We start from the raw sequence: 27,908 nt of genomic DNA on the forward strand, positions 1-27,908 counted from the left end.
AGGACGGTGAACCCCCGCAGACCCCTAGGACAGTGAACCCCCGCACACCCCAGGATGGTGAACCCCCGCAGACCCCTAGGACGGTGAACCCCCGCACACCCCAGGATGGTGAACCCCCGCAGACCCCTAGGACGGTGAACCCCCGCAAGAGACTGAACCCCCGCACACCCCAGGATGGTGAACCCCCGCAGACCCCCAGGATGGTGAACCCCCGCAGGAGACTGAATCCCCAGGACGGTGAACCCCCGCAGACCCCTAGGACGGTGAACCCCCGCAGGAGACTGAACCCCCAGGACGGTGAACCCCCGCAGACCCCTAGGACGGTGAACCCCCGCAGGAGACTGAATCCCCAGGACGGTGAACCCCCGCAGACCCCTAGGACGGTGAACCCCCGCAGGAGACTGAACCCCCAGGACGGTGAACCCCCGCAGACCCCTAGGACGGTGAACCCCCCCCAGGACGGTGAACCCCGCAGGAGACTGAACCCCCAGGACGGTGAACCCCCGCAGACCCCCAGGATGGTGAACCCCCGCAGGAGACTGAATCCCCAGGACGGTGAACCCACGCAGACCCCCAGGATGGTGAACCCCCGCAGGAGACTGAATCCCCAGGACGGTGAACCCCCGCAGGAGACTGAACCCCCAGGACGGTGAACCCCCGCAGACCCCCAGGATGGTGAACCCCCGCAGGAGACTGAATCCCCAGGACGGTGAACCCCCGCAGACCCCTAGGACGGTGAACCCCCCCAGGACGGTGAACCCCCGCAGGAGACTGAACCCCCAGGACGGTGAACCCCCGCAGACCCCTAGGACGGTGAACCCCCGCAGGAGACTGAATCCCCAGGACGGTGAACCCCCGCAGACCCCTAGGACGGTGAACCCCCGCAGGAGACTGAACCCCCAGGACGGTGAACCCCCGCAGACCCCTAGGACGGTGAACCCCCCCCAGGACGGTGAACCCCGCAGGAGACTGAACCCCCAGGACGGTGAACCCCCGCAGACCCCCAGGATGGTGAACCCCCGCAGGAGACTGAATCCCCAGGACGGTGAACCCCCGCAGACCCCCAGGACGGTGAACCCCCGCAGACCCCCAGGATGGTGAACCCCCGCAGGAGACTGAATCCCCAGGACGGTGAACCCCCGCAGGAGACTGAACCCCCAGGACGGTGAACCCCCGCAGACCCCCAGGACGGTGAACAACCCCCCAGTACGGTGAACCCCCGCAGGAGACTGAACCCCCAGGACGGTGAACCCCCGCAGGAGACTGAATCCCCAGGACGGTGAACCCCCGCAGACCCCCAGGATGGTGAACCCCCGCAGGAGACTGAATCCCCAGGACGGTGAACCCCCGCAGACCCCCAGGACAGTGAACCCCCGCAGACCCCCAGGATGGTGAACCCCCGCAGGAGACTGAATCCCCAGGACGGTGAACCCCCGCAGACCCCCAGGACGGTGAACCCCCGAAGGAGACTGAACCCCCAGTACAGTAGATTCATAGAGAACATTAGCTCCATGCAAAGTGCACCGGAGCGGAGGGTGGCTGCAGTGACACGTGGCCTCTGTGCTGCAGCTCCGTGGATCTGATCGAGCTTATCCTTTACTCAGAACAGTTTTCTCATCGTTTCGCCCCCGGCGGTGTGGACGTCCTATAGGCATCAGGCGGCACTGTGTTTTTCGCACCTTACTACATTTGCAGTGGTAGCATAGAGCCTTTCTCCTATAATAATCCACCTTATCGGGGCTGCGGGGCTCCCAATAATCGCCATCTCCTGGTACATCGGAAACCCATCAGCCACATGGGCCATAGGAGCTGACTCAGTGACTAACATGGTCTGTGCCCTGTGCAGGGAGGGGGAGCAGATAAGCTGTGATATTGCTTATTGTGAATGGTGGATCCTGTGTTATCTGTATATATATATAATTGATACCTGTTGTTGTAATCCTGCCTGTAATGATGAGGAAATGACTGCTGAGAAGTGATTTGCACAGACCAAGAAGTGGCGCCTATTAGGCCTAGTGGTCAGTGTGAGAACTGCAGGATTTATTAATTTTTTTAATGCGAGTGACATGGAAAATTAAAAATAACACCAAAAATTCTTTAACATGGATGTAAGGCCTCATGCACACGTCTTTTCATCCATGTGCTCGCTCCATATTTTGCGGATAGCGCACTGACCCACTTGTTTCTGTGCACACGTCCGTTTTTTCATTCTGCAGATTATAGAGCACGTCCTGGTCTGTATCGTGGGCGAGAAATCTGCGGAATACACGGGAGGTGTCTGCGGCCGTGTGCATGACATCTAACCTTATTTAAACAATACGTCATTTCTCTGACGGACACATCCCCTTAAGTGTTTAACCCCTTCAGATTAGTGGGTGCGCACATATGGCATGGTGTGTATATGGTCCGGTCATGCTCATGTAACACCCCTGTTGTTTGCGGTGGCCGCGCTGTCGGCTCAGGTTGTGGCTCCGGTCCCATCTCGCTGTAGCCTCAGTGACCTTCTGTCTTCTCCACTCACATCCAGAGCTGCATTTACATAGTAATGCCTGTTTTCTATTCTCCCCCCAATAATTCAGGTTCTCCGAAGAACCACCAAGGCCTCTATACACCCTGGTCCAAATTATTCTGCAAATTCTATTTAAGTGTCACAAAGATGAAATATTTTGTTTTTCAGTTTAAAGCCTCGTTCACACGTCCGTGTCTGCGCTCAAATCCGTGAGCAGGTAGGTGGTCAGTGATGCATCCGTGAAGATGTCCGTGAAGCATTCGTGTGTCCGTTTTTTGCTGCCTGTGTTGCCTCCGTGTTTCACTGACACTAAACAGCTGAGAAATAATTTTCAAAGCATCTCTTCCTAATGATCCGGGAAACACGGATGCAGCACTGATGGTATCCGTGGTATTCACGGACCCATAGACTATAATGGACGCGATGGATCGGTGAACACAGACAAAATAGAGCGTGCATCCGGGCTAAAAACACGGACCCACGGACCGCGCTAAAACACTGATGTCTGAATACACACATTAAAATGAATGGGGACGTGCGCGGTCCGTGGAGAACACTGACGTGTGAATGAGGCTTAACTCATGGACGCCATTGTTTTCAGTGAGACGCAATCGCGGACACATGTGGTAATCAGATTGGCAGGGGAGCCTAATTTAAGGAAAAGCAACTAAAGGAGAGTGTTCCACATTATTAAGCAACATGGGGAAGAAACAGGATCTCTGCTGCCGAAAAGAGTGCAATAGTTCATTGGACGAGGTACGAAAACATTAGATATTAGGAGATTTGTGGCGGATTCAGGGCACATGGAGGAAGGTTTCTGCCAGATCCATGCATCGGATCAAGAGAGATGCTGCAAACACCATTACGTAGCGGCAAACAGATATTTGAAGCTGCTGGTGCCTCTGGAGTCCCACGGACATCCGGGTGTAGAGTCCTCCAGGGTCTAATAGACTTATTCGGCCACCACTAACCAATGCTCACTGGGCAGAACAATACATGAAGACTGAGGAGTGCCGTGCCACCCTGGATGGTCCAGATGGATGGTTGGTGGACGGCCAACAAGGCGGCGGTGGAGTCATGTTTTGGGAAGAGAGCCGGTCGGCCCCTTTAGGGTCCCCAAAGGTGTAAAGATGACCTCTGCAAAGTGTGTGGAGTTTCTGACTGACCACTTCCTTCCCTGGACTATGCTTTCCGTAATAAAATAATCTTCATGCATCACAATGCACCATCTCATGCTGCAAAGAATACCTCTGCATCAATGAAGAAGAGACGGTCGTGGTGCGGCCTCCATCCTCCCCTGACCTCAATCCTATTGAGAACCTTTGGAGCATCTTCAAGCAAAAGATCTATGAGGGCGGGAGGCAGCTCACATCCAAACAGCAGCTCTGGAGGCAGCTCACATCCAAGCAGCAGCTCTGGAGGCAGCTCACATCCAAACAGCAGCTCTGGAGGCAGCTCACATCCAAGCAGCAACTCTGGAGGTAGCTCACATCCAAGCAGCAGCTCTGGGGGCAGCTCACATCCAAACAGCAGCTCTGGGGGCAGCTCACATCCAAGCAGCAGCTCTGGAGGCAGCTCACATCCAAGCAGCAGCTCTGGAGGCAGCTCACATCCAAGCAGCAGCTCTGGAGGCAGCTCACATCCAAGCAGCAGCTCTGGAGGCAGCTCACATCCAAGCAGCAGCTCTGGAGGCAGCTCGCATCCAAACAGCAGCTCTGGAGGCAGCTCACATCCAAACAGCAGCTCTGGAGGCAGCTCACATCCAAGCAGCAGCTCTGGAGGCAGCTCACATCCAAGCAGCAGCTCTGGAGGCAGCTCACATCCAAACAGCAGCTCTGGAGGCAGCTCACATCCAAACAGCAGCTCTGGAGGCAGCTCACATCCAAGCAGCAGCTCTGGAGGCAGCTCACATCCAAACAGCAGCTCTGGAGGCAGCTCACATCCAAACAGCAGCTCTGGAGGCAGCTCACATCCAAACAGCAGCTCTGGAGGCAGCTCACATCCAAACAGCAGCTCTGGAGGCAGCTCACATCCAAGCAGCAGCTCTGGAGGCAGCTCACATCCAAGCAGCAGCTCTGGAGGCAGCTCACATCCAAGCAGCAGCTCTGGAGGCAGCTCACATCCAAGCAGCAGCTCTGGGGGCAGCTCACATCCAAACAGCAGCTCTGGAGGCAGCTCACATCCAAACAGCAGCTCTGGAGGCAGCTCACATCCAAACAGCAGCTCTGGAGGCAGCTCACATCCAAGCAGCAGCTCTGGAGGCAGCTCACATCCAAACAGCAGCTCTGGAGGCAGCTCACATCCAAACAGCAGCTCTGGAGGCTAGTCTGACATCCAAACAGCAGCTCTGGGGGCAGCTCACATCCAAACAGCAGCTCTGGGGGCAGCTCACATCCAAACAGCAGCTCTGGAGGCAGCTCACATCCAAACAGCAGCTCTGGAGGCAGCTCACATCCAAACAGCAGCTCTGGAGGCAGCTCACATCCAAACAGCAGCTCTGGAGGCAGCTCACATCCAAACAGCAGCTCTGGAGGCAGCTCACATCCAAACAGCAGCTCTGGAGGCTAGTCTGACATCTTGCAAACAAATTCAAGCAGAAACTGTCCAAAAACTCACAAGTTCAATGGATGCGAGACTTGTGAAGCTGCTATCACATAAGGGGTCCTGAGTTAAAATGTAACGTGACCTGGTAAATGTTTGATTGGAATACGGTCGCTTTTGATTTCAGTGAATCTGCTGCAAACACAACAAAGGACCATTTTCAGTTCTTTACAACCTAGAAAGTGTTTTGAAACTTACTGTGCGGAATAATTCGGAACAGTTCATTGTAAGGTTTTTATGTTTAAAAAAAAAATACTGTTCTCATTAGGAGGTTCGTTCAGTAACATGTGAACTGTACTCTGAATAGCTGATAACAGGAGAACGTTGCCGACTGTTATTTACACCAATTATTTAGGTCAATGCATAATAATTTGGAACAGGGTGTGCACCTCTCCTACTCTAGTGCCACCCGGAGCTGCAATCCCTATTCCGCTGATTTCCTGTTAGCTCTCAGGTTGCCGCTTCATTGTTTGGGGGTGTAGTTTTACATGACAGGTGATGAGCAGAATTGAGAGTGCAGCTCTGCAGGGACTGGAGTATGAAGCATCCCACCCATAGGCGGAGGTAAATAATCCACAGGACTCCAGTAGAACAGCATTTAATGTGGATGTTTAAATAGTTTCCATGGGAAATCAACGCTGCACCAAATGACCAACAAAAGACGTCGCCAGAGTAGGTGAGGCCGCGAGCGCAGTTCGGAGGTTACAGGACGCGGGGGAGGGGTCTGCGTCTACCGCGATGGGCGCAGACGGAAGCATTGAACGGAGTGAAGTATAAATAATACACTCGATACGAGAAATCTATAGCGATACATGGAGGGCATCTGAGAAAGACCGGCAGCTTCACCAGAGGACGGTATACAGCGGCGCCATAGCCTCATCGGTCCTAGAGTTTTCGCTGCGTTTTTTCGTTTCTGTGCTAAAGGGGAAGATGCAACAGTAAAAAATCCAATTGTGTCTCTTAAATCCACAAATGATGAAAAGCTGAACATATCACCCGCGGTTTGGAGGCATTTTATTTGTGCAGGTGCCGGGGACTGTTATTACGCTCTGAGAGCAGACGCTGAGCGCGGGGGGCGGTGACTGCGTCAGCTAAATATCCCCTTGCAACCTGGGCATAAAATGTACAATACATCCCCATAGACTGCGGTGTGCGGCACACACGTCCATACGGAGCTATGTTGCAGTATTGGGGGGAGGGGGGGGCTTCCTGCTGTATATTGAGGTTTTTTGGTGCACGTGTTCTGCCGTATATCATGGTATTTCGGACGTGTGTGCTTTCCGCTATATCTTGTGGTTTTCGGGCCAAGTGTGTTCAGCTGTATATTGCAGTATTTGAGCGGTGTCTTTTACTGTATGTGGCGCTTTTTATGCCCACGTGTGTTCTGTATACGGTGGATTGTTATGCACATGTGTGTTCTGCTGTATTAGACGGTTTTTATTGCACACGTGTTCTGCTGTATATGGTGGATTTTCATGCACACGTGTGTTCTGTATACGGTGGATTTTTGTGCACACGTGTGTTCTGCTGTATTAGACGGTTTTTATTGCACACATGTGTTCTGCTGTATACGGTGGATTTTTGTGCACATGTGTGTTCTGCTGTATATGGCGGTTTTTATGCACACGTGTGTTCTGCTGTATACGGTGGATTTTTATGCACACGTGTGTCCTGCTGTATACGGTGGGTTTTTATGCACACGTGTGTTCTGCTGTATAAGGCGGTTTTTATGCACACGTGTGTTCTGCTGTATACGGTGGATTTTTATGCACATGTGTGTTCTGCTGTATACGGTCGGTTTTTATGCACACGTGTGTTCTGTATACGGTGGATTTTTATGCACATGTGTGTTCTGTATACGGTGGATTTTTATGCACACGTGTGTTCTGTATACGGTGGATTTTTATGCACACGTGTGTTCTGCTGTATAAGGCGGTTTTTATGCACACGTGTGTTCTGCTGTATACGGTGGATTTTTATGCACACGTGTGTTCTGCTGTATACGGTGGATTTTTGTGCACACGTGTGTTCTGTATACGGTGGATTTTTGTGCACACGTGTGTTCTGCTGTATAAGGCGGTTTTTATGCACACGTGTGTTCTGCTGTATACGGTGGATTTTTATGCACACGTGTGTTCTGCTGTATACGGTGGATTTTTGTGCACACGTGTGTTCTGCTGTATAAGGCGGTTTTTATGCACACGTGTGTCCTGCTGTATACGGTGGATTTTTATGCACACGTGTGTTCTGCTGTATACGGTGGATTTTTATGCACACGTGTGTTCTGCTGTATACGGTGGATTTTTATGCACACGTGTGTTCTGTATACGGTGGATTTTTGTGCACACGTGTGTTCTGCTGTATACGGTGGATTTTATGCACACGTGTGTCCTGCTGTATACGGTGGGTTTTTATGCACACGTGTGTTCTGTATACGGTGGATTGGATTTTTATGCACACGTGTGTTCTGTATACGGTGGATTTTTGTGCACACGTGTGTTCTGCTGTATAAGGCGGTTTTTATGCACACGTGTGTTCTGCTGTATACGGTGGATTTTTATGCACACGTGTGTTCTGCTGTATACGGTGGATTTTTGTGCACACGTGTGTTCTGCTGTATAAGGCGGTTTTTATGCACACGTGTGTCCTGCTGTATACGGTGGATTTTTATGCACACGTGTGTTCCGCTGTAGACGATGGGTTTTTTTGCACACGTGTGTTCTGCTGTATATGGCGGTTTTTATGCACACGTGTGTTCTGCTGTATACGGTGGATTTTTGTGCACACGTATGTTCTGCTGTATACGGTGGATTTTTGTGCACACGTGTGTTCTGCTGTATACGGTGGATTTTATGCACACGTGTGTCCTGCTGTATACGGTGGATTTTTATGCACACGTGTGTTCTGCTGTATACGGTGGATTTTTATGCACACGTGTGTTCTGTATACGGTGGATTTTTGTGCACACGTGTGTTCTGCTGTATACGGTGGATTTTATGCACACGTGTGTCCTGCTGTATACGGTGGGTTTTTATGCACACGTGTGTTCTGCTGTATACGGTGGATTTTTATGCACACGTGTGTTCTGCTGTATACGGTGGATTTTTATGCACACGTGTGTTCTGTATACGGTGGATTTTTGTGCACACGTGTGTCCTGCTGTATACGGTGGATTTTTATGCACACGTGTGTTCCGCTGTAGACGATGGGTTTTTTTGCACACGTGTGTTCTGCTGTATATGGCGGTTTTTATGCACACGTGTGTTCTGCTGTATACGGTGGATTTTTGTGCACACGTATGTTCTGCTGTATACGGTGGATTTTTGTGCACACGTGTGTTCTGCTGTATACGGTGGATTTTTGTGCACATGTGTGTTCTGCTGTATATGGCGGTTTTTATGCACACGTGGGTTCTGTATACGGTGGATTTTTATGCACACGTGGGTTCTGCTGTATATGGCGGTTTTTATGCACACGTGGGTTCTGCTGTATATGGTGGATTTTTATGCACACGTGGGTTCTGCTGTATATGGCGGTTTTTATGCACACGTGTGTTCTGCTGTATACGGTGGATTTTATGCACACGTGGGTTCTGCTGTATATTTCGCTACCAGTAAAACTGCCGGGTCTGGAACGAGAGAAATGCAGAAAATGAAGTTAATGAGAAGCGATTTTACAGAAAACGCGGCGTGTGCTCGGTTCGCGCGGCGTCGGCTTTTGTATAGAATTTACAAAATATATCATCTGTGCTTTTTTTTTCTCTGCGCTAAAATATTACAAAATAAAATTACAAAAGGTTCAGATCTTGCGGTGTCTGTCACCCGCCGCGGGGAGGAGGCCGCCTGTGGAGCAGGATCTGTGTGCCTCCCGCTGTGCCAGTATGGAGATATCGGGCTCCTGCCATAGCTGGTATCAGGTACCAAGAGAAGCCCATAGAACGGGGTCTGGTGGCCGCTAGGGTCACAAGGGAAAGGCCACAGGACGGTTCTGACGCATTTCAGTCCTTTACGAGTGAGCCATGTACATTGCCGTCGGTCTGGTACCATAATACATTCCTTCCTTCATAGAGGAAATCAGTGAATCAATAAATATATGTCTGTCCCGCGCTCGTCTCCCCGCTCTGGAGTTCTCACGTTCGTGAGCGTTATCTTTGGTCAAACACCCGGCCGGAGCCCCTGGTTCAAGTGGCGGCGCGCAGCTGCGTTGGCTCCTCGCCGGCGGGTAGGTTGCACATGTCTTGGTGCATGGTGGTCACTGAGCTTCTCCCGCTAACTGCTAGAGGGTCCTTCATTTAGAAAATAGGTGGTCATCTCCCCTTTTCCTTTCACTTTGACCACCCCCCGGCACTCCAGCGAGTAGTTACAGGCGGCCAGGACCTGCTGGAGATCGGCTGTGACCTGAAACGCAACAGGAGGACTGAGCAAACGAAAGGATCCAAACCTCAGCATCACATGTGCTGCACCAGTGACCCACCTGAATCCGCTCAGGGACGCCCGTGCTGTCCATGCGACTCGCCACGTTTACCGTGTTCCCCCAAATATCATACTGGGGTTTACGAGCTCCTATGACACCAGCAACCACGGGTCCGATGTTCAGTCCTGAGAAACAACACGTGATATAAGCGTCATCCTACAATCCATTACTCCAGGGCCGAGGGTACATCACCCTTTATCCTGAGATCCAGGCCGCTATATGTACATCCCCTCACTTGCTGTATGCCCCCCACCTCCCCCACTGTGCTTTCCTCCCTATTTGTGTGCTCCCCTTCCCTGCTGTATAAGCCCCTCCCCCTGCTGCATGCTCCCATTCTTGCTGTATATTGCCCTCCCCTGCTGTATGAGCCCCTCCCCTGTATAAGCCCCTCCCCCTGCTGCATGCTCCCATTCTTGCTGTATATTCCCCTCCCTCACTGTATAAGCCCCTCCCTCACTGTATATTCCTCTCCCTCACTGTATAAGCCCCTCCCCCTGCTGCATGCTTCCATTCTTGCTGTATGTTCCCCTCCCTCACTGTATAAGCCCCTCCCCTGCTGCATGGTCCCATTCTTGCTGTATAAGCCCCTCCCTCACTGTATAAGCCTCTCCCCTGCTGCATGCTCCCATGCTTGCTGTATATTCCCCTCCCCTGCTGTATGAGCCCCTCCCCTGTATAAGCCCTGCCCCCTGCTGCATGCTCCCTTTCTTGCTGTATATTCCCCTCCCTCACTGTGTAAGCCCCTCCCTCACTGTATATTCCCCTCCCTCACTGTATAAGCCCCTCCCCTGTATGAGCTTCCCTGCTGCATGCTCCCATTCTTGCTGTATATTCCCCTCCCTCACTGTATAAGCCCCTCCCTCACTGTATGAGCCCCTCCCCTGCTGCATGCTCCCCCTACCCTTCCCTGCTGCATGGTCCCATTCTTGCTGTATATTCCCCTCCCTCACTGTATAAGCCCCTCCCCTGCTGTATGCTCCCTTCTTTTGCTGCTTATTCCCCTCCCCCGCGGTACATTCACCCACCGATCTTCATCTGGAAGTTGTTGAATGAATGCTCGTTGATGTATTTCATTTGATCCATCAGTCTCATTGCGTAATCCGCCAGCGCCTTGATGTGCGTCTTCCCGACCTTGTCGTAAGTCGTGTCATTCAGTCCTGAGGCCGCCATGTACGTGCTGCCGATGGTCTTGATCTTCTCCAGCTGCCGAAACTCGTCCTCACTGATGATCTGTGGAGAGCCGGAGGGGGTGGATTAGTACCGAGCAGTGTACACAGTGTATCTGCCCCTGAGTGAGCTGGCTCCCGGGGGCCACATAATCCGGGAGCCTGCCCTAGAGGGTTGAGCTAAAAGAATGGTCGGTGCAGCTCTGGATGTGAGCAGAGAGTGGGAGTGACACCCGTCAACATGCATCTACATCTCAGACTTTCTTCAATGGGACAGAACGTTTGGCGCGTATCTCGCCCCGGCTGCACCTCATCAAAGTCGGCGATGATCTCGTTGAGCAGCCGCAGACACTCCACGCCCTCGTTGTTGGCCTCCAGCTCCACGTAGAATTCGGAGAAGTTGCTGATGGAAGCGAACATGACGGCCACGCACTCGCAGGACTGGTAGTAGAGCTCATCGTTACGCCGCTCCCGCGCCAGGAAGTGCGCCGCCACGTCCTTGGGGAGAATGTTGTGCAGGAGACGGCGGTTGTAGGCCTGCAGCTCCTCCATCTCCTCCTTCTCCTCGGTGGCCTGGAAGACAATGGTCACAATATAATGTCCACTGACGTCCACAGATTCCCTGCTGGTCTGAACCGTTCCTCGCGCTCAGGTGTGTACACAGGCGGACAGATAGCGTCATCGGAGATCCCGCCCCCCCATACCTGAAGCTTCCACAGAAAGTCCAACCTGGCCGTGGACTCCACCTGCTGCGCGTGGAGGTAGAGCGCCAGCACGAATACGCTGATGATCACTGGGGTGGCGATCTTCAGGGTGACTCTGGGAACGCCGTCCGTGCTGTGGAGACACAAGGAGGTGATGACAGCGCCATCATAAAGACAACATGGAGGACGTGGCGGCCACGTGAAGCTATGTCTGACCACGTGCTCGCAGTACCGCCCCTTCAACAACACATTTACACAAGAAATGAGCCAGCACAACGGAAACGTCTCGTTTTACGGCTTCTTAAAGGGATCATTAAAATGTAATCATATAAAAAAGTACTAAAAAAACTTCTCACACAGCTGAGGGTTAGTTACAATGTATCAGTGTAGATAGTAAATATCAGTCTGAAGAGGATTGTCAGGACTGGATACAACTGTAACTGCCCATGTAAATGAAGAATCATCCCATTCACTGACAGCAAGCAGAGATCTTGAGAGTAAATAAAACACAATATGGGGGGGGGGGAGTATCAAGGGCTTTGCAGTTTTCTGAAGTAACAGAATCTGGAGATTTGGGTGGGAACTTGTGCAAAATTTGAGTTTTTACCCTGTTACCCTTTAGTGGGCGTGGTTTTGTTGGAGGGGCGGAGCCCTGTCAGCGTTACTATAATTTATACGACAAATTGGTGTAAATCAGTGCAAATCGACCTCCGCTCAGGCGCACAGGACACCTCTTCACTCCAGCGCACATTGGATTACGTGAATATTACACGAATACATGAACCGCTCGTCTTAACAGGCAGAATAAAAAGTAGACCAGGCAGAAACTGCGCCAAAACCTTTACAGAAGTGCGCACTGCGCCATAAACCGAGCACCTTTTACAGCAATATTTAGCACCAACATAATGGTGCCCAGCGCTAATAAATAGAATTTTACGTCTTCACTTATCCGCACCTCAGAACTGTCTGGGGAGGTGAAAAAAAAGTCCTAACCCTGCGGCACGGCCTGTACTGCACGGATTTGGCGCATTTTATGTATATGATAATAGTATAATATAATAATAATAGCATAATACAGTATAATATAATAGTATCATAATAATCTAATTAGACAAGAGTGTTCGGGTATATGCTGAATTGCGTTATGGATTCCGTTATGCAGGCCATAGACTTCTATTATGACGGAATTAATGGAATTGCGTTATGGTCCGTGGTAACGGAATCCATAACGCAATTCAGCATATACCACAACCCGAACTTCAAAATATGAAGTTCGCTCATCCCTAAATCTAATAATATAATATATAAAGTATAATATAATAATAGTATAATAATCTTATAATAGTATAATGTAATCAAAGTATCATATAATAATAGTATCATATAATAATAGTATCATATAATATGAGAGTATAAAATAATAATCTTATAATAGTTTAATATAATAACAGTATGATATAATAATCCCAGTGAGTGCTGGTTTTCTTACCAGTTCATTGTGGAGTTGGATAATTCACTGGAAGACAAAAATCAGAGAGTGATGATTATGAGGCGCTGATGATCCCCCTGCAGCGCTGTATTACGGACACTAGATGGCGACGGTCTCCTGGATTTTGCACTCCACGTCTGACAGAAGGAGCGCAGCTCTGGATACCTGCACAGGACTGATGGATCTGCCAGACACCCCCTGAAGCTGCCCGTACACATTCGCCTTTCCTCGGATAAACCCTCTGGGAACAGCGGGTACTTAATGTGTATGGGGAGCTCCCGACACCATCTGTCGGGGGAGACAAGGATTGGGCGATATGAATATTTTCGCAGATCCTTTCGCTCTCCCAGGTGATGAGCCGCCATGAGAAGTGTCTGGCAGCAGCTTTCTCAGCTCTCCCCATAGAATACACATAAGTATGGATCGGCAGAGAGAGCCATCAGTCCCTGTGGCGGGAGGTGCAAACATCCCTGCACCTGCAGAAACAACCCCTTATATGTATGGAAAGGATTATCCGGTTGCAGAGAACAAATCTGCCTGGTGTGAACAGATCCCACAGCTATAATATGGGGGGCAGTCTTTTTCCCTACGTCACCAAAGCAAACTATATAAAGATACTGAACTGGCTGGGAGATTTCAGCACTGAAGCAGAATAGTGATTGCAGCTCTGGAGTATACACAGTCTTCACTACAATGTATAATGTTACTCACATGCCATTGGCTGCCACGAGCAGATCTGCGTTGTTGAAGACCACCACCTGTGGGATCTCCACAATAATGACGTAGACAAAGTCGATGATCAGCATCAGAACGAGCTTCCCAATGCTGCTGATCTGGAGGAAGACGGAGCAGGCGAGGAGGCTCAGCAGGACGCAGGAGGTGAAATACTGCGAGGAAGCAGGAAAATCACACATCATAAAACCGGACGCTGAGCAAGCAGGCGCTACAATCTGTGTCCTGGCCCTTTAAGGCCACACTTTACCTCTGGGAAGTTGCAGCTGGGGGCCGGGTCCCCACAGAATCCACTCTTGGTAGACAAGCTGTAGTTCAGGGCTGAGTTCCTGACCAGACACGGTGTCACGTTGTTCAGGGGGACGTTGTACTCGGCAGCAAGGCAGCTCCTCAGGTCCGTACTGCTGCACACGAACTGGAAGACGATAAACATGACATGAGATAGCAGAATTAGGACTGCAGCTCTGGATGTGAATTTGTATAACATGATGTAACCCTCTGTGACGGACCCTCCAGAGCCCTCCGTGACGGACCCTCCAGAGCTCTCCGTGATGGACCCTCCAGAGCCCTCCGTGACGGGCCCTCCGTGACAGACCCTCTAAACCCTCCGTGACCGACAATCCAGAGCCCTCCGTGAAGGACCCTCCAGAGCCCTCCGTGACGGACCCTTCAGAGTCCTCCGTGACGGACCCTCCAGAGCTCTCCGTGATGGACCCTCCAGAGCCCTCCGTGACGGGCCCTCCGTGACAGACCCTCTAAGCCCTCCGTGACCGACAATCCAGAGCCCTCAGTGAAGGACCCTCCAGAGCCCTCCGTGACGGACCCTTCAGAGTCCTCCGTGACGGACCCTTCAGAGTCCTCCGTGACGGACCCTCTAAGCCCTCCGTGACCGACAATCCAGAGCCCTCAGTGAAGGACCCTCCAGAGCCCTCCGTGACGGACCCTTCAGAGTCCTCCGTGACGGACCCTCTAAGCCCTCCGTGACCGACAATCCAGAGCCCTCCGTGATGGACCCTCCAGAGCCCTCCGTGACGGACCTTCCTGAGCCCTCCGTGACGGACCCTCTGTGACGGACCCTCGAAAGGGCTCCATGACAGAACTTCCAGAGCCCTCCGTGACAGACCCACCAGAGCCCTCCGTGACGGACCCTCCAGAGCCCTCCGTGACGGACCCTCCAGAGCCCTCCGTGACGGACCCTCCAGAGCCCTCCGTGACGGACCCTCCAGAGCCCTCCGTGACGGACCCTCCAGAGCCCTCCGTGACGGACCCTCCAGAGCCCTCCGTGACGGACCCTCCAGAGCCCTCCGTGACGGACCCTCCAGAGCCCTCCGTGACGGACCCTCCAGAGCCCTCCGTGACGGACCCTCCAGAGCCCTCCGTGACGGACCCTCCAGAGCCCTCCGTGACGGACCCTCCAGAGCCCTCCGTGACGGACCCTCCAGAGCCCTCCGTGACGGACCCTCCAGAGCCCTCCGTGACGGACCCTCCAGAGCCCTCCGTGACGGACCCTCCAGAGCCCTCCGTGACTGACCGCCCAGAGCCCTCCGTGATGGACCTTGTGCGCCTCCTTAGTGTCATTGCCCATTCTTACCATGTTAATAAAGGAAGAAAGGAAGACGAGGATGATGGTGAAGACTCCCACTGCCGTGCTGTTAATCCGAGACTGCACAATCTTTTTTGATAAAGTCTGGAGCGGAGATGGAAAGAGCTGCAGGAAGAAAACGGGAAGTTACACTGGAGTCCAAGAGCTTACAGTCTAGTAGTGTGTCAGTGCAGGCAATCCATTCAGGGCCGTCTTTAACAAGGGGCAAAAGGGGCAGCTACCCTGGGCCCAGTTGCTCCTGGGGGGCCCAAGGCAGCTGCCTCTTGAGCCCTGCTAGCCACTGCCCCGGGTGTCAGGCTGTCAGCTACTCAGGGGGTGCTGCCATGCCATGCCTGCTGGCACTCCAGGCAGCAAACTGAGAGCTGTGATTCTCTTAGGAGAAAGGACCTTAGATGACATCATCACCATGTGACCAGTAACCTAGCAATATTACTGGTCACATGGCTATGAGGTCATCAAAGGTCCTTTCTTTCTACCAGGAGTGTTGCTGCAGGAGAAGTTTGCCTTAACTGTGGAGCTTTTTTTGTGAAGATTACATCAGGAAAAGGTGACATGGGCTGTTATGCTAATATACTGTAAGCTACTGTATAGTGGGGTGCTGTATAGTGTGGGGTGCAGTATACTGTGGGGTGCTGTATACTGTGGGGTGCTGTATACTGAATACTGTGAGGTGCGGTATTCTGTATAGTTTGGGGTGCTGTATACCGTGAGGTGCTGTATACTGTAGAGGGCTGTATACTGTAAGCTACTGTATAGTGGGGTGCTGTATAGTGTGGGGTGCAGTATACTGTGGGGTGCTGTATACTGTGGGGTGCTGTATACTGAATACTGTGAGGTGCGGTATTCTGTATAGTTTGGGGTGCTGTATACTGTAGAGGGCTGTATACTGTGGGGTGCTGTATATTGTGGGGGCTGTATAGTGTGGGGTGCTGTATAGTGTATAGTTTGGGGTGCTGTATACTGTGAGGTGCTGTATATTGTGGGGTGGTATACTGCTCTACTGTATACTGTGGGGTTCTGTATACTGTGGGATGCTATACTGCTCTACTATATACTGTGGTGTGCTGTATACTGTATAGTGTGGGGTGCTATACTGCATACTGTGGGGTGCTGTATACTATAGGGTGCTATACTGCATACTGTGGGGTGCTGTATACTATAGGGTGCTATACTCCATACTGTGGGGTGCTGTATACTATAGGGTGCTATACTGCATACTGTGGGGTGCTGTATACTATAGGGTGCTATACTGCATACTGTGGGGTGCTGTATACTATAGGGTGCTATACTGCATACTGTGGGGTGCTGTATACTATAGGGTGCTATACTGCATACTGTGGGGTGCTGTATACTATAGGGTGCTATACTGCATACTGTGGGGTGCTGTATACTATAGGGTGCTATACTGCATACTGTGGGTTTCTGTATACTGTGGGGTGCTATACTGCATACTGTGAGGTGCTGTATACTATAGGGTGCTATACTGCATACTGTGGGGTGCTGTATACTATAGGGTGCTATACTGCATACTGTGGGGTGCTGTATACTATAGGGTGCTATACTGCATACTGTGGGGTGCTGTATACTATAGGGTGCTATACTGCATACTGTGGGGTGCTGTATACTATAGGGTGCTATACTGCATACTGTGGGGTGCTGGGGTGCACTGTAACACTAGGGTGAGCCGAGCCCCGGTCTCCTTCCTGCAGAGCGTTCCCACTTCCAGCCTGAGCCCAGAGCACTGATCCTGAGCCGCTGGAAGTATTTACAGGAATTCACTGGACTCTACCAGGTGTGTGGATTCTTTGTGTGTGTGTTGTGGTGGAGGCCGTGACTGCCTGCTAGGGTGTGGGAAGACGGGATCCAGGGGGCCCAAGTACATTTTTGCCCAGGGTCCAATCAATATAAAAGACGGCCCTGAATCCATTACTCCCGTCTTGTACGCCAGGTTGGCTGCTCTGCTCTGATACATTGTAACAAGCCTTTATTTATGCAGTGTAGTCATCAGCGAGGCAGGAGGCAGCTAACTTCTCCTCCTCCATAGAATACAATATCTCTGCTGCTTGGGTGATATGGAAGCTAACAGCTGGATTCATGACTCGCTGCAGGTTTATTCTCCCCCGAGACACAGACCTGGAGCATCTCCTGCCCAAATCTCTGGAAATTCACTTTAACTGTAGGAACTTTCCATCTCCGTGCGTCTCGTGTCCACACAGATGACTGACTGCGGAGGGATAACGCTATTACATGCCGCCTCCGGTCTGGGCGCTGATTATTTATTGGTTAATGGATCTCAGTTTCCCTCCTGTAATCATTAAACATCACTCAGATCGACAGATATAAATGACGGCAGCTTACAAAATTATAATCAAATGACCCAGGGAACAAAACGAGAAAACAAGGGCCAATGGTGAGGTGGGGGAGGGGTAATCAGGCTGCTCAGAGCTCACAGTGGATTGTCTAGACTGGGTACACTGTAACAAGCCCTCAGCTGTGAGGAGTAGCTGGGTGGGATGGGTTTTCAATTAATGTTTCTCATTCACTGACAGCAAGCAGAGATATTGAAAACGTTAAGCAATTGAAACACAAAGTAGGATAACTTGAAGTGCTGGCCCTTTAATTAGGTAGGTTCCTGTCCATGTGACACAACTACTTACCCTGATACAAGAGTATATCAAGGAGACGCTCAGCACAAGGATGAGGACGAGGAAGCAGGCGAGATAGAAGCCGAGCATGAAAGTAGAGCTGCAATCACAGAGAGTGGGCTGTTATTACAGGACAACACTGCAGAACCCCCCAAACAGGACCCCGAGACAACACTGCAGACCGACCGCCCCTCTCCTCCAGACTACAGGACCCCAAGACAACACTGCAGACCGACCGCCCCCCTCCTCCAGACTACAGGACCCCAAGACAACACTGCAGACCGACCGCCCCCCTCCTCCAGACTACAGGACCCCAAGACAACACTGCAGACCGCCCCCCAGACTACAGGACCCCAAGACAACACTGCAGACCGCCCCCCAGACTACAGGACCCCAAGACAATACTGCAGACCGCCCCCCAGACTACGGGACCCCTGATGATCCTGAGATAACACTGCAGACCGATCTCCCCCAGCCTACAAGACCTTGAGACGAAACTGCAGAACAAATCCTCCCCAGATTACAGGACCCCTGGTCACCCCAAGACAACAATACAGACCCGCCTGTCCCCCAGACTACAGGATGCCTGATGACCCCAGGAGCACTAGAGAGCCACCGGCCTCCCCGAAAACGAGACCTCAAGACAACACTGCAGACCGACCACTACCAGAGTACATACCCCCAAAGTTACATGACCCCCTGGTGACCCCAAGACAAGACTGGTGACCACTGCCCCCAGACTACAAGAACCCTTGTGTCCCAGAGACAACACTGGAAACCCACTGCCACTCCCCCCCAGACACCACTGTAGACCGACTGGACCCCCAGACTACAGGACCCTTGATGACCCTGAGACAACACTGTAGACCCACTGCCCCCCCCCCCAACTACAGGACCCCTGATGACCCTGAGACAACACTGCAGACCCACTGTCCCCCCCAACTACAGGACCCCTGAGACAACACTGCAGAACCACTGTCCCCCCCAACTACAGGACCCCTGATGACCCTGAGACAACACTGCAGACCCACTGCCCCCCCACCAACTACAGGACCCCTGATGACCCTGAGACAACACTGCAGACACACTTTTGCCCCCCCCCCCCCCCCCCCGACTACAGGAACCCTGACAACTTTAAAACTACTACTAGAAAACAATGAATAATAGCAAGCAGAGATACTGAAAACCATGATGACCTGACCATATACAGACAAACATTTGCCAAACCCGAAGCAAATGACTAAAGGAAGCAAAATCTACTCACTGTGGAATAACGATGATCTGCACGAAACAGATGAAGAGGAAGACGATAAATGCGCACGCAACATATGCCCCAAACCGATCATCCACCTGCTTGGAGTACTGCAGAAAAAATAAAGGGTCACATAGACTGCAAGCTTTAGCATCCACCAGTCACTTTTTTTTAATTTTATAGATCAGCTGTTCAGAGCAGATTATAAGAGGCACAAATCTAAGATCATATAGTGGAGTTACAAGTCCCAGCACAACAGCCACCACTAGAGGGAGCTTAGGAGATTACTACATACAGATATATACAGTCACCACTAGAGGGAGCCTAAGAGTGCACTATATACAGATATATACAGCCACCACTAGAGGGAGCTCAGGAGATTACTACATACAGATATATACAGCCACCACTAGAGGGAGCTCAGGAGACTACTACATACAGATATATACAGCCACCACTAGAGGGAGCTCAGGAGATTACTGCATACAGATATATACAGCCACCACTAGAGGGAGCTCAGGAGATTACTACATACAGATATATACAGCCACCACTAGAGGGAGCTCAGGGGATTACTATATACAGCCACCACTAGAGGGAGCTCAGGAGAATACTGCATACAGATATATACAGCCACCACTAGAGGGAGCTCAGGAGATTACTGCATACAGATATATACAGCCACCACTAGAGGGAGCTCAGGAGATTACTGCATACAGATATATACAGCCACCACTAGAGGGAGCTCAGGGGATTACTACATACAGATATATACAGCCACCACTAGAGGGAGTTTAGGAGATTACTACATACAGATATATACAGCCACCACTAGAGGGAGCTCAGGGGATTACTACATACAGATATATACAGCCACCACTAGAGGGAGCTCAGGAGATTACTACATACAGATATATACAGCAACCACTAGAGGGAGCTCAGGAGATTACTGCATACAGATATATACAGCCACCACTAGAGGGAGCTCAGGAGATTACTACATACAGATATATACAGTCACCACTAGAGGGAGCTCAGGAGATTACTACATACAGATATATACAGTCACCACTAGAGGGAGCTCAGGAGATTACTACATACAGATATATACAGTCACCACTAGAGGGAGCTCAGGAGATTACTACATACAGATATATACAACCATCACTAGAGGGAGCTCAGGAGATTACTACATACAGATATATACAGCCACCACCAGAGGGAGCTTACTACATACAGATATATATACGTCACCACTAGAGGGAGCTCAAAAGCTTAATACATACAGATATATACAACCACCTTTAGAGGGAACTCAGGAGATTACTGTATACAGATATATACAGCCACCATTAGAGTGAGCTCAAGAGATTACTATGTACAGATATATACAGCCACCACTAGAGGGAGCTCACGATATTACTACGTATATATGTATATAGCCACCACTAGAGGGAGCTCAGTAGCTCACTGCATTCAATAAATTGAGTTCAATGGGATCTGTATAAAATTGTATATGAGGAGCTCCCACTAGTGGTGATTGTATATACATCTGTATGTGGGGTGCTCCCCCTAGTGGTGGCTGTATATAGATCTGTATTTCAGGAGCTCCCCCTAGTGGTGGCTGTATATACATCTGTATGTGAGGAGCTCCCCCTAGTGGTGACTGTATATACATCTGTATGTGAGGAGCTCCCCTAGTGGTGACTGTATATACATCTGTATGTGAGGAGCTCCCTCTAGTGGTGGCTGTATATACAACTGTATGTGAGGAGCTCTCTCTAGTGGTGACTGTGTATACATCTGTATGTGAGGAGCTCCCTCTAGTGGTGACTGTGTATACATCTGTATGTGAGGAGCTCCCTCTAGTGGTGACTGTATATACATCTGTATGTGAGGAGCTCCCCCTAGTGGTGACTGTATATACATCTGTATGTGAGGAGCTCCCCCTAGTGGTGGCTGTATATATACATCTGTATGTCAGGCGCTCCCCCTAGTGGTGACTGTATATACATTTGTATGTGAGGAGCTCCCCCTAGTGGTGACTGTATATACATCTCTATGTGAGGAGCTTCCTCTAGTGGTGACTGTATATACATCTGTATGTGAGGAGCTCCCCCTAGTGGTGACTGTATATACATTTGTATGTGAGGAGCTCCCCCTAGTGGTGACTGTATATACATCTCTATGTGAGGAGCTCCCTCTAGTGGTGACTGTATATACATCTGTATGTGAGGAGCTCCCCCTAGTGGTGACTGTATATACATTTGTATGTGAGGAGCTCCCCCTAGTGGTGACTGTATATACATCTGTATGTGAGGAGCTCCCCCTAGTGGTGACTGTATATACATTTGTATGTGAGGAGCTCCCCCTAGTGGTGACTGTATATACATCTGTATGTGAGGAGCTCCCCCAAGTGGTGACTGTATATACATCTGTATGTGAGGAGCTCCCCCAAGTGGTGACTGTATATACATCTGTATGTGAGGAGCTCTCTCTAGTGGTGACTGTGTATACATCTGTATGTGAGGAGCTCCCTCTAGTGGTGACTGTATATACATCTGTATGTGAGGAGCTCCCCCTAGTGGTGACTGTATATACATCTGTATGTGAGTAGCTTCCCCTAGTGATGGCTGTATGTATACATCTGTATGTGAGGAGCTCCCCCTAGTGGTGACTCCAGACCAGTAGAGGTTTATGACACATAGTTATTTGTGTGCTGGGCCGTTGCTGATAGTAATAATGTGATCCAGTCAGATACGAGGTCTGCGATGTACTGAGCTGTATCTGCAGATGCCTCATGGAGCAGGAGGACCTCTCACAGAGGACATCTCACAGGATGCTACAATCACCTTTTTCTCCAGGTCTGGTTCACGGAAAGTCAGCAGAATCTTCCGAACGTGTTCTGAGCGCAGTCGGTCAATACTTCGAGCATCAATTGCGCGACCCAAAAATTCGTCCACTTCATCTTCAGGGTTCATGTTCTCCTGGATGTTCCTAAGAGACCGGACAGAGTACAAAGGGTTAACAGAGAAGGTGAAGAAATGCATTATTCTAACCTTGATTCAATATCTCCTGTTTTGTGTCTACAGCTGCTATGCACAGCTGTGTGTCTCCATGGTTACAGACTACAAACTACCCTGCGTAGTCAGGTCCCATAGTCCTGAGTTGCTCGACCTACTGATGCCTCAGAAGACGTCCAGAGAGGACATACCACATAGCTGATTTTGCTGCAGCACTAGGGCCCTATTGGTACGGGGCCCGCCACCACTTTAAAACAGTGCCATGAGGGAATGCTGTACGATGATAAAGCAAGGGGCCCCATACTGTTCTGGCACAGGGGCCCCACTAACATAGATGACAATGAGATATAATCTTACTCTGACGCTCCCCGTATTCCTATTCCCCCCCCCCCCTCCCCAACGTCCTATATTTGCCCGCAGCCCTGGCTCAGGAAGAGGTTAATTAGTGCCTTCTCCATGTGCATTCTGTTTCCAGGCTCCCGGAGGACACAGAAGGTCATTTCTCCGAAATTGGGACGAGCCGGAGACGTTTTACCCGTGAGAAAAGCTGCATCCCCGGGGTCCGAGCAGAAGCAGCCACAGCTGAGCTACAGCAACTCCGGCAGCAAGAACTACGACTCCCAGCATCAACCCATGACCTCGGCACAATGGAAGCAGGAGCAGAGCACAGATCGATGGATTCCATCTCAGTCACCACTGGGGGCTCTGCAACCTTCTGTAACCTTTGTGTTTCAATTCCTCACCATTTTTTGCTTGCTGTCTGTGAATGGAAACATCCTTCTTCAAACACAGAGGTTATATTCCAGTGTAGACAGTCCCCTGTCCTGACTGTTACAATGTATCAGTCTGGAGTCCGGGCGGTTTATCTCCCAGTGGATTGTAAGCACTGGATACAACTGTAGCACAACCTCAGCTGTGTGAGAACTAAGGACGGGTTTTGGCCATTCACGAACAGCAAGCAGAGAAATGGTCTATTAGAAGAACTTGTGACTACACAAAAGATTCAGCTTTATTTACATAGGACTGCACCGGCCTTTTAAAGTCCTCTGAGGTTTCGCGAACCCGCTAGCGTGCCTCGGTAATCTGACTTTGGCACTACTGACAGAAATTGGGTGAAAACGCGTCGGTAATTGTAAAAGCCTGATAAGAGGCCGAAGGTGATAATCCTGGAGCGGCTGCCAGAGTCCAGGATTTACAGATTACAGCGAAATGCACACCAGAGATACAGCCGGCGCCCCCCCTTCCCCGCACCGAGCCGCCATCCGGACGGTTTACGTCACCTGTAAAGTTCTGGACACTCACTTGTCTTTTGGATCTTCAAATCCCTGGAAAACAGAAAGAAAAGAGCTTCAGTCAGAACCAGAGACCCAAACCTGGTACTGCGCCCCCCAGAGGAGACAGCGAGCAAGCGAAAAGGACGGAGGCAGGTAGATGGAGGCCAAAGGACGGAGGCAGGAAGATAGAGGCTGAGAGATGGCGGCCAAGGGAGGGAGGCAGGTAGATAGAGGCTGAGAGATGGAGGCAGGTAAATAGAGGCCAAGAGATGGGGGCAGGTAAATAGAGGCCGAGATGGAGGCAGGTAGATAGGGGCCAAGAGATGGAGGCAGGAAGCTAGTGGCTGAGAAATGGAGGCAGGTAGATGGAGGCCAAGGGACGAGGCAAGAAGGTAGAGGCTGAGAAATGGAGGCAGGTAGATGGAGGCCAAGGGACGGAGGCAGGAAGGTAGAGGCTGAGAAATGGAGGCAGGTAGATGGAGGCCAAGGGACGGAGGCAGGTAGATAGAGGCTGAGAGATGGAGGCAGGTAGATGGAGGCCAAGGGACGGAGGCAGGTAGATGGAGACAGGAAGGTAGAGGCTGAGAGATGGAGGCAGGAAGGTAGAGGCCTGTGGCGAAAATAACCTCGCCACTGGGTTTTGTAGAGGCCTGTTTGCAGCCTCTTGCCTCAGGATTATGGCCCATATACTAACTCTGAAGGAGAAGACAGACCGGCCGCACAGCTTAAATCTGTGGAACTGTTTTGGGCAAGAAAGCCATGCTTGTGGTCGGCCAAAAGTGACTTACATAGAATTTGGGAACCCCTGCTCGGATCTGGGAGATTTTTGGATATGTTGTTCACCCAGATCAGAGCTATCCATGGATGTATACATTATGGGGATATGTGGGGTTTTGAGGTGTTTTCTGTGTTTTTGGAAAAATGTGTGGTTTCTGTCTGTGATTAAGTTAGCCCATTATGTTTGGTAATTGTATCACAGGCAGAGCCCAATGTGTTTTGGTAATTGTATTTTGTTGATTGCGTCAAAGACAATGCCAGTGTGTTTGTTAATTGCGTCACAGACAATGCCATTGTGTTTGTTGAATAGGGTTAGTTTTGTGTTTAAACTGTACAGGATTGGCTGCTATGTCATGTCCTCAGTATGTCATGTGTATATAAGTCAATGCTGTGTGTTCAATAAAGAGTTCCTGTTTTACATTCAACATAGAGCCTCGTCTCATGTGTGTGGGGATTGCTATATGTGTATACTCCCTGGCTATTACTCCTAGCTCTTGTAAGAGCTGTTCCTGGTTCCTGTGGTGGTATCGGTGTCGAGTGGAGTGCTTGGAGTCCTCGGGAGGCACTGGGAGCATCCATCAACGGAGGTACCCAGTCGGGGTGTCAGGAGATCCTTTACATTGGTGGCAAGCGGCGGGATCGTTCCCACAGCCAGAAGGACAGCTACAGGAGACACCATTCCATTGATTTTACAATTTGAGGGCAACGCATGTCCTAGTACAGCGACCCTGACAGCACCAGAATGGACACAGCAGTGGAGTACAATGAGGGTGTCATGGATGACCGAGATACAGCCCGCAAAGGCATCTGGTACCAGGCACTGGGTATTGTGGAGTATCTGCGGGACGAGAGACTCCCCACGGAAGACCAGCGGTTGCAGAAGCGAGTAGCCCTGCGGATGCCCTTCCTGGGAGAGCAGCCCCGGGAGGAATGGGTAAAGAAATTGGAACACCTAGCATGGCAGGAGCTGTGGCTGGAAGATGCCTACCAGGAGCTCTGGTGGTATGGGGCACAGTACCTACCCAGGACAGTTGAGCATGACAAGCCAGAGGGAGAGGAGTTTGATGGTCCTGGCTTGTTATGGGAGACTTTTTCAGAGCTGGAGTTTGGGAGCCCTGCACAAGCCCGGTTACGTGATCTCTTGGAATGGAGGGAGAGCAGGTATGACTGGGACGACATTCATGAGATTGAGCAGGACCTGGTCCACCTGGTGACCCGGGAGATGGAGCTGGAACAGGACTACCAGCAGCTGTTCCACTCCAGTGAGAAGGCTCAGCAGGAGAGCAGAGTGACAGACCCAGAGCCAGACCTCTTCAGCTGGGAAGATATTGTGGAGGTTTACTGGGAAGAACCCCAGGGGGCCAGTGGAGATGGGACCGAGGTCTCTCCACCGGTCCTGCAGGGAATTGGGAGCCAGTCTCAATTCCCCAGCGGCAGGCTGAGTTACAGGGGGCAGAGACAGTCGGTCCTATCCCCCAGCGGCAGAGTATCCAGCAGGGAATAGAGAGCCCAGTCTCCTTTCCCCAGCAGCAGGACACTGTATTGGGAGCGGAGACGGTCGGTCGCCCTCCCCAGCGGCTGGAAGTATGTATGGGAGAGGAGCTCATTACCCCCTCTCCCCAGCGGCAGCTTAACGCACCAGGGGGAGACAGTAAGCCTCACAACAGTGCAGATCGGACCGCGGTCTCTGCACTTACAGCACAGGGGGTAGGGACAGTCGGTCTTGTCCCCCAGTAACAGGGCTGTTTAGCCAAAGGGGAGACAGTCGGTCTCCCCCTCCAGCAGCAGAGCTGGGTATCCAAAGGGGAGACGGTCGGTCTCCCCCTCCAACAACCAGGCTCCAACCAGGCTTCTTCCGTGGTAGCGCTGGCACCAGGGCAGTGTACCGCTGATCCCTGCCCACAAAGCAACCTCCACTCCAAGCCAGGGAGCAACACAGAGACCGGGAGTACCAGTTACCAACATAACCTTGGTGGACTCACTGGACAGAGACAGGCTACCAAATTCAACAGGTCCAGTATTTGGTTGTGGGTGGACTGCCAGACTAACTCAGGTACCGACCGGCGTGAGGTCAGGTATCTGGTTAGTCTTCCCTGGGAGGGGGAGATGTGTGGCGAAAATAACCTCGCCACTGGGTTTTGGAGAGGCCTGTTTGCCAGCCTCTTGCCTCAGGATTATGGCCCATACTAACTTTGAAGGAGAAGACAGACCGGCCGCACAGCTTAAATCTGTGGAACTGTTGTGGGCAGGAAAGCCATGCTTGCGGTCGGCCAAAAGTGACTTCCATGGAATTCGGGAACCCCTGCTCGGATCTGGGTGATTTTTGGATATGTTGTTCACCCAGATCAGAGCTATCCATGGATGTATACATTATGGGGATATGTGGGGTTTTGAGGTGTTTTCTGTGTTTTGGGAAAAATGTGTGTTTTCTGTCTGTGAGTGATTAAGTTAGTCCATTATGTTTGGTAATTGTATCACAGGCAGAGCCCATTGTGTTTTGGTAATTGTATTTTGTTGATTGCGTCAAAGACAATGCCAGTGTGTTTGTTAATTGCGTCACAGACAATGCCATTGTGTTTGTTAATTGCGTCACAGACAATGCCATTGTGTTTGTTAATTGCGTCACAGACAATGCCATTGTGTTTGTTGAATAGGGTTAGTTTTATGTTTAAACTGTACAGGATTGGCTGCTATGTCATGTCCTCAGTATGTCATGTGTATATAAGTCAATGCTGTGTGTTCAATAAAGAGTTCCTGTTTTACATTCAACATAGAGCCTCGTCTCATGTGTGTGGGGATTGCAATATGTGTATACTCCCTGGCTATTACTCCTAGCTCTTGTAAGAGCTGTTCCTGTTCCTGGTTCCTGTAGTGGTATCGGTGTCGAGTGGAGTGCTTGGAGTCCTCGGGAGGCACTGGGAGCATCCATCAACGGAGGTACCCAGTCGGGGTGTCGGGAGATCCTTTACAAGGCCGAGAGATGGAGGCAGGAAGGTAGAGGCCGAGAGATGGAGGCAGGAAGGTAGAGGCCGAGAGATGGAAGCAGGAAGGTAGAGGCCGAGAGATGGAGGCAGGAAGGTAGAGGCCGAGAGATGGAGGGAGAAAGGTAGAGGCCGAGAGATGGAGGCAGGAAGGTAGAGGCTGAAAGATGGAAGTCAAGTGCTAGAGATAGGAAGATATAGTCAGGTGATGGAGACTATAAGGTAAAAGTTGGGAGATGGAGACAGAGAGATAGAGGCCATGTGATGGAGACATGAAGGCAGAGGCTGGGTGATGGAGGCTGATGAGATCCCACGTACCATCCTCTTCATCTCCTTAGACACTTGGTTGGTTCCCAGGTGGTTGTAGAAGTTGCGCTCCACGCCCCAGTGCGGCGGGTTGTGCCCAATAGAGTTGGCCCTCTGGCGGTTCATCTTCGCAATCATCGCCTTTTCTTCTTTCTGCATAAAACAGAAACACATTGGGGGTCATTTACCAAAGATTTCGCCAGTTCTCTGAAATACAAAAGTCAAACATTTTTGCACAAATCCGTTCTCCGCTGAACTCGTGCTTTTTTAAAATCTGGGCAGGGCTTATCAGAAGGGGGCGGAGTCAATGTATAACTCCCAGCCGCCGCACAGACATCACAGAGGCGCCCAGCAACATTCTCCTCCGTCGGGG

General features: G+C 51.0%; 3 protein-coding genes across 3 annotated transcripts in view; 2 read left to right on the plus strand and 1 right to left on the minus strand.

The window, feature by feature from the left end:
* Nucleotides 1-672: 672 nt before the first annotated feature.
* Nucleotides 673-1,101, plus strand: LOC121008840 (annexin A7-like). The gene has a single exon (XM_040441541.1). The coding sequence runs from the start codon at nucleotides 673-675 to the stop codon at nucleotides 1,099-1,101; it is 429 nt and encodes a 142-aa protein (XP_040297475.1).
* A 5,571-nt stretch (nucleotides 1,102-6,672) lies between these two features.
* Nucleotides 6,673-9,198, plus strand: LOC121008841. The gene is made up of 5 exons (XM_040441542.1): nucleotides 6,673-6,866; nucleotides 7,043-7,406; nucleotides 7,624-8,033; nucleotides 8,104-8,406; nucleotides 9,178-9,198. Exons 1-5 carry the CDS (start codon nucleotides 6,804-6,806, stop codon nucleotides 9,196-9,198), a joined length of 1,161 nt encoding a protein of 386 aa, XP_040297476.1. The 5' UTR covers nucleotides 6,673-6,803.
* ADCY5 (adenylate cyclase 5) overlaps nucleotides 8,518-27,908 on the minus strand; it is a 105,018-nt gene continuing 85,627 nt past the window's right edge. Inside the window, exons 8-21 of the mRNA XM_040439254.1 lie at nucleotides 27,548-27,688; nucleotides 23,500-23,522; nucleotides 22,027-22,171; nucleotides 19,187-19,284; nucleotides 17,935-18,022; nucleotides 15,266-15,382; nucleotides 13,925-14,089; nucleotides 13,654-13,829; nucleotides 12,943-12,969; nucleotides 11,454-11,586; nucleotides 11,059-11,322; nucleotides 10,609-10,813; nucleotides 9,584-9,708; nucleotides 8,518-9,507 (exon numbers count right to left, since the gene is read on the minus strand). Coding sequence (XP_040295188.1) covers nucleotides 9,379-9,507; nucleotides 9,584-9,708; nucleotides 10,609-10,813; nucleotides 11,059-11,322; nucleotides 11,454-11,586; nucleotides 12,943-12,969; nucleotides 13,654-13,829; nucleotides 13,925-14,089; nucleotides 15,266-15,382; nucleotides 17,935-18,022; nucleotides 19,187-19,284; nucleotides 22,027-22,171; nucleotides 23,500-23,522; nucleotides 27,548-27,688 — 1,836 coding nt within the window. The 3' untranslated portion in view covers nucleotides 8,518-9,378. The remainder of the gene's footprint in view (nucleotides 9,508-9,583; nucleotides 9,709-10,608; nucleotides 10,814-11,058; nucleotides 11,323-11,453; nucleotides 11,587-12,942; nucleotides 12,970-13,653; nucleotides 13,830-13,924; nucleotides 14,090-15,265; nucleotides 15,383-17,934; nucleotides 18,023-19,186; nucleotides 19,285-22,026; nucleotides 22,172-23,499; nucleotides 23,523-27,547; nucleotides 27,689-27,908) is intronic.

Source organism: Bufo bufo, chromosome 7 (assembly GCF_905171765.1).
Source record: "Bufo bufo chromosome 7, aBufBuf1.1, whole genome shotgun sequence".
NCBI lineage: Eukaryota > Metazoa > Chordata > Amphibia > Anura > Bufonidae > Bufo > Bufo bufo.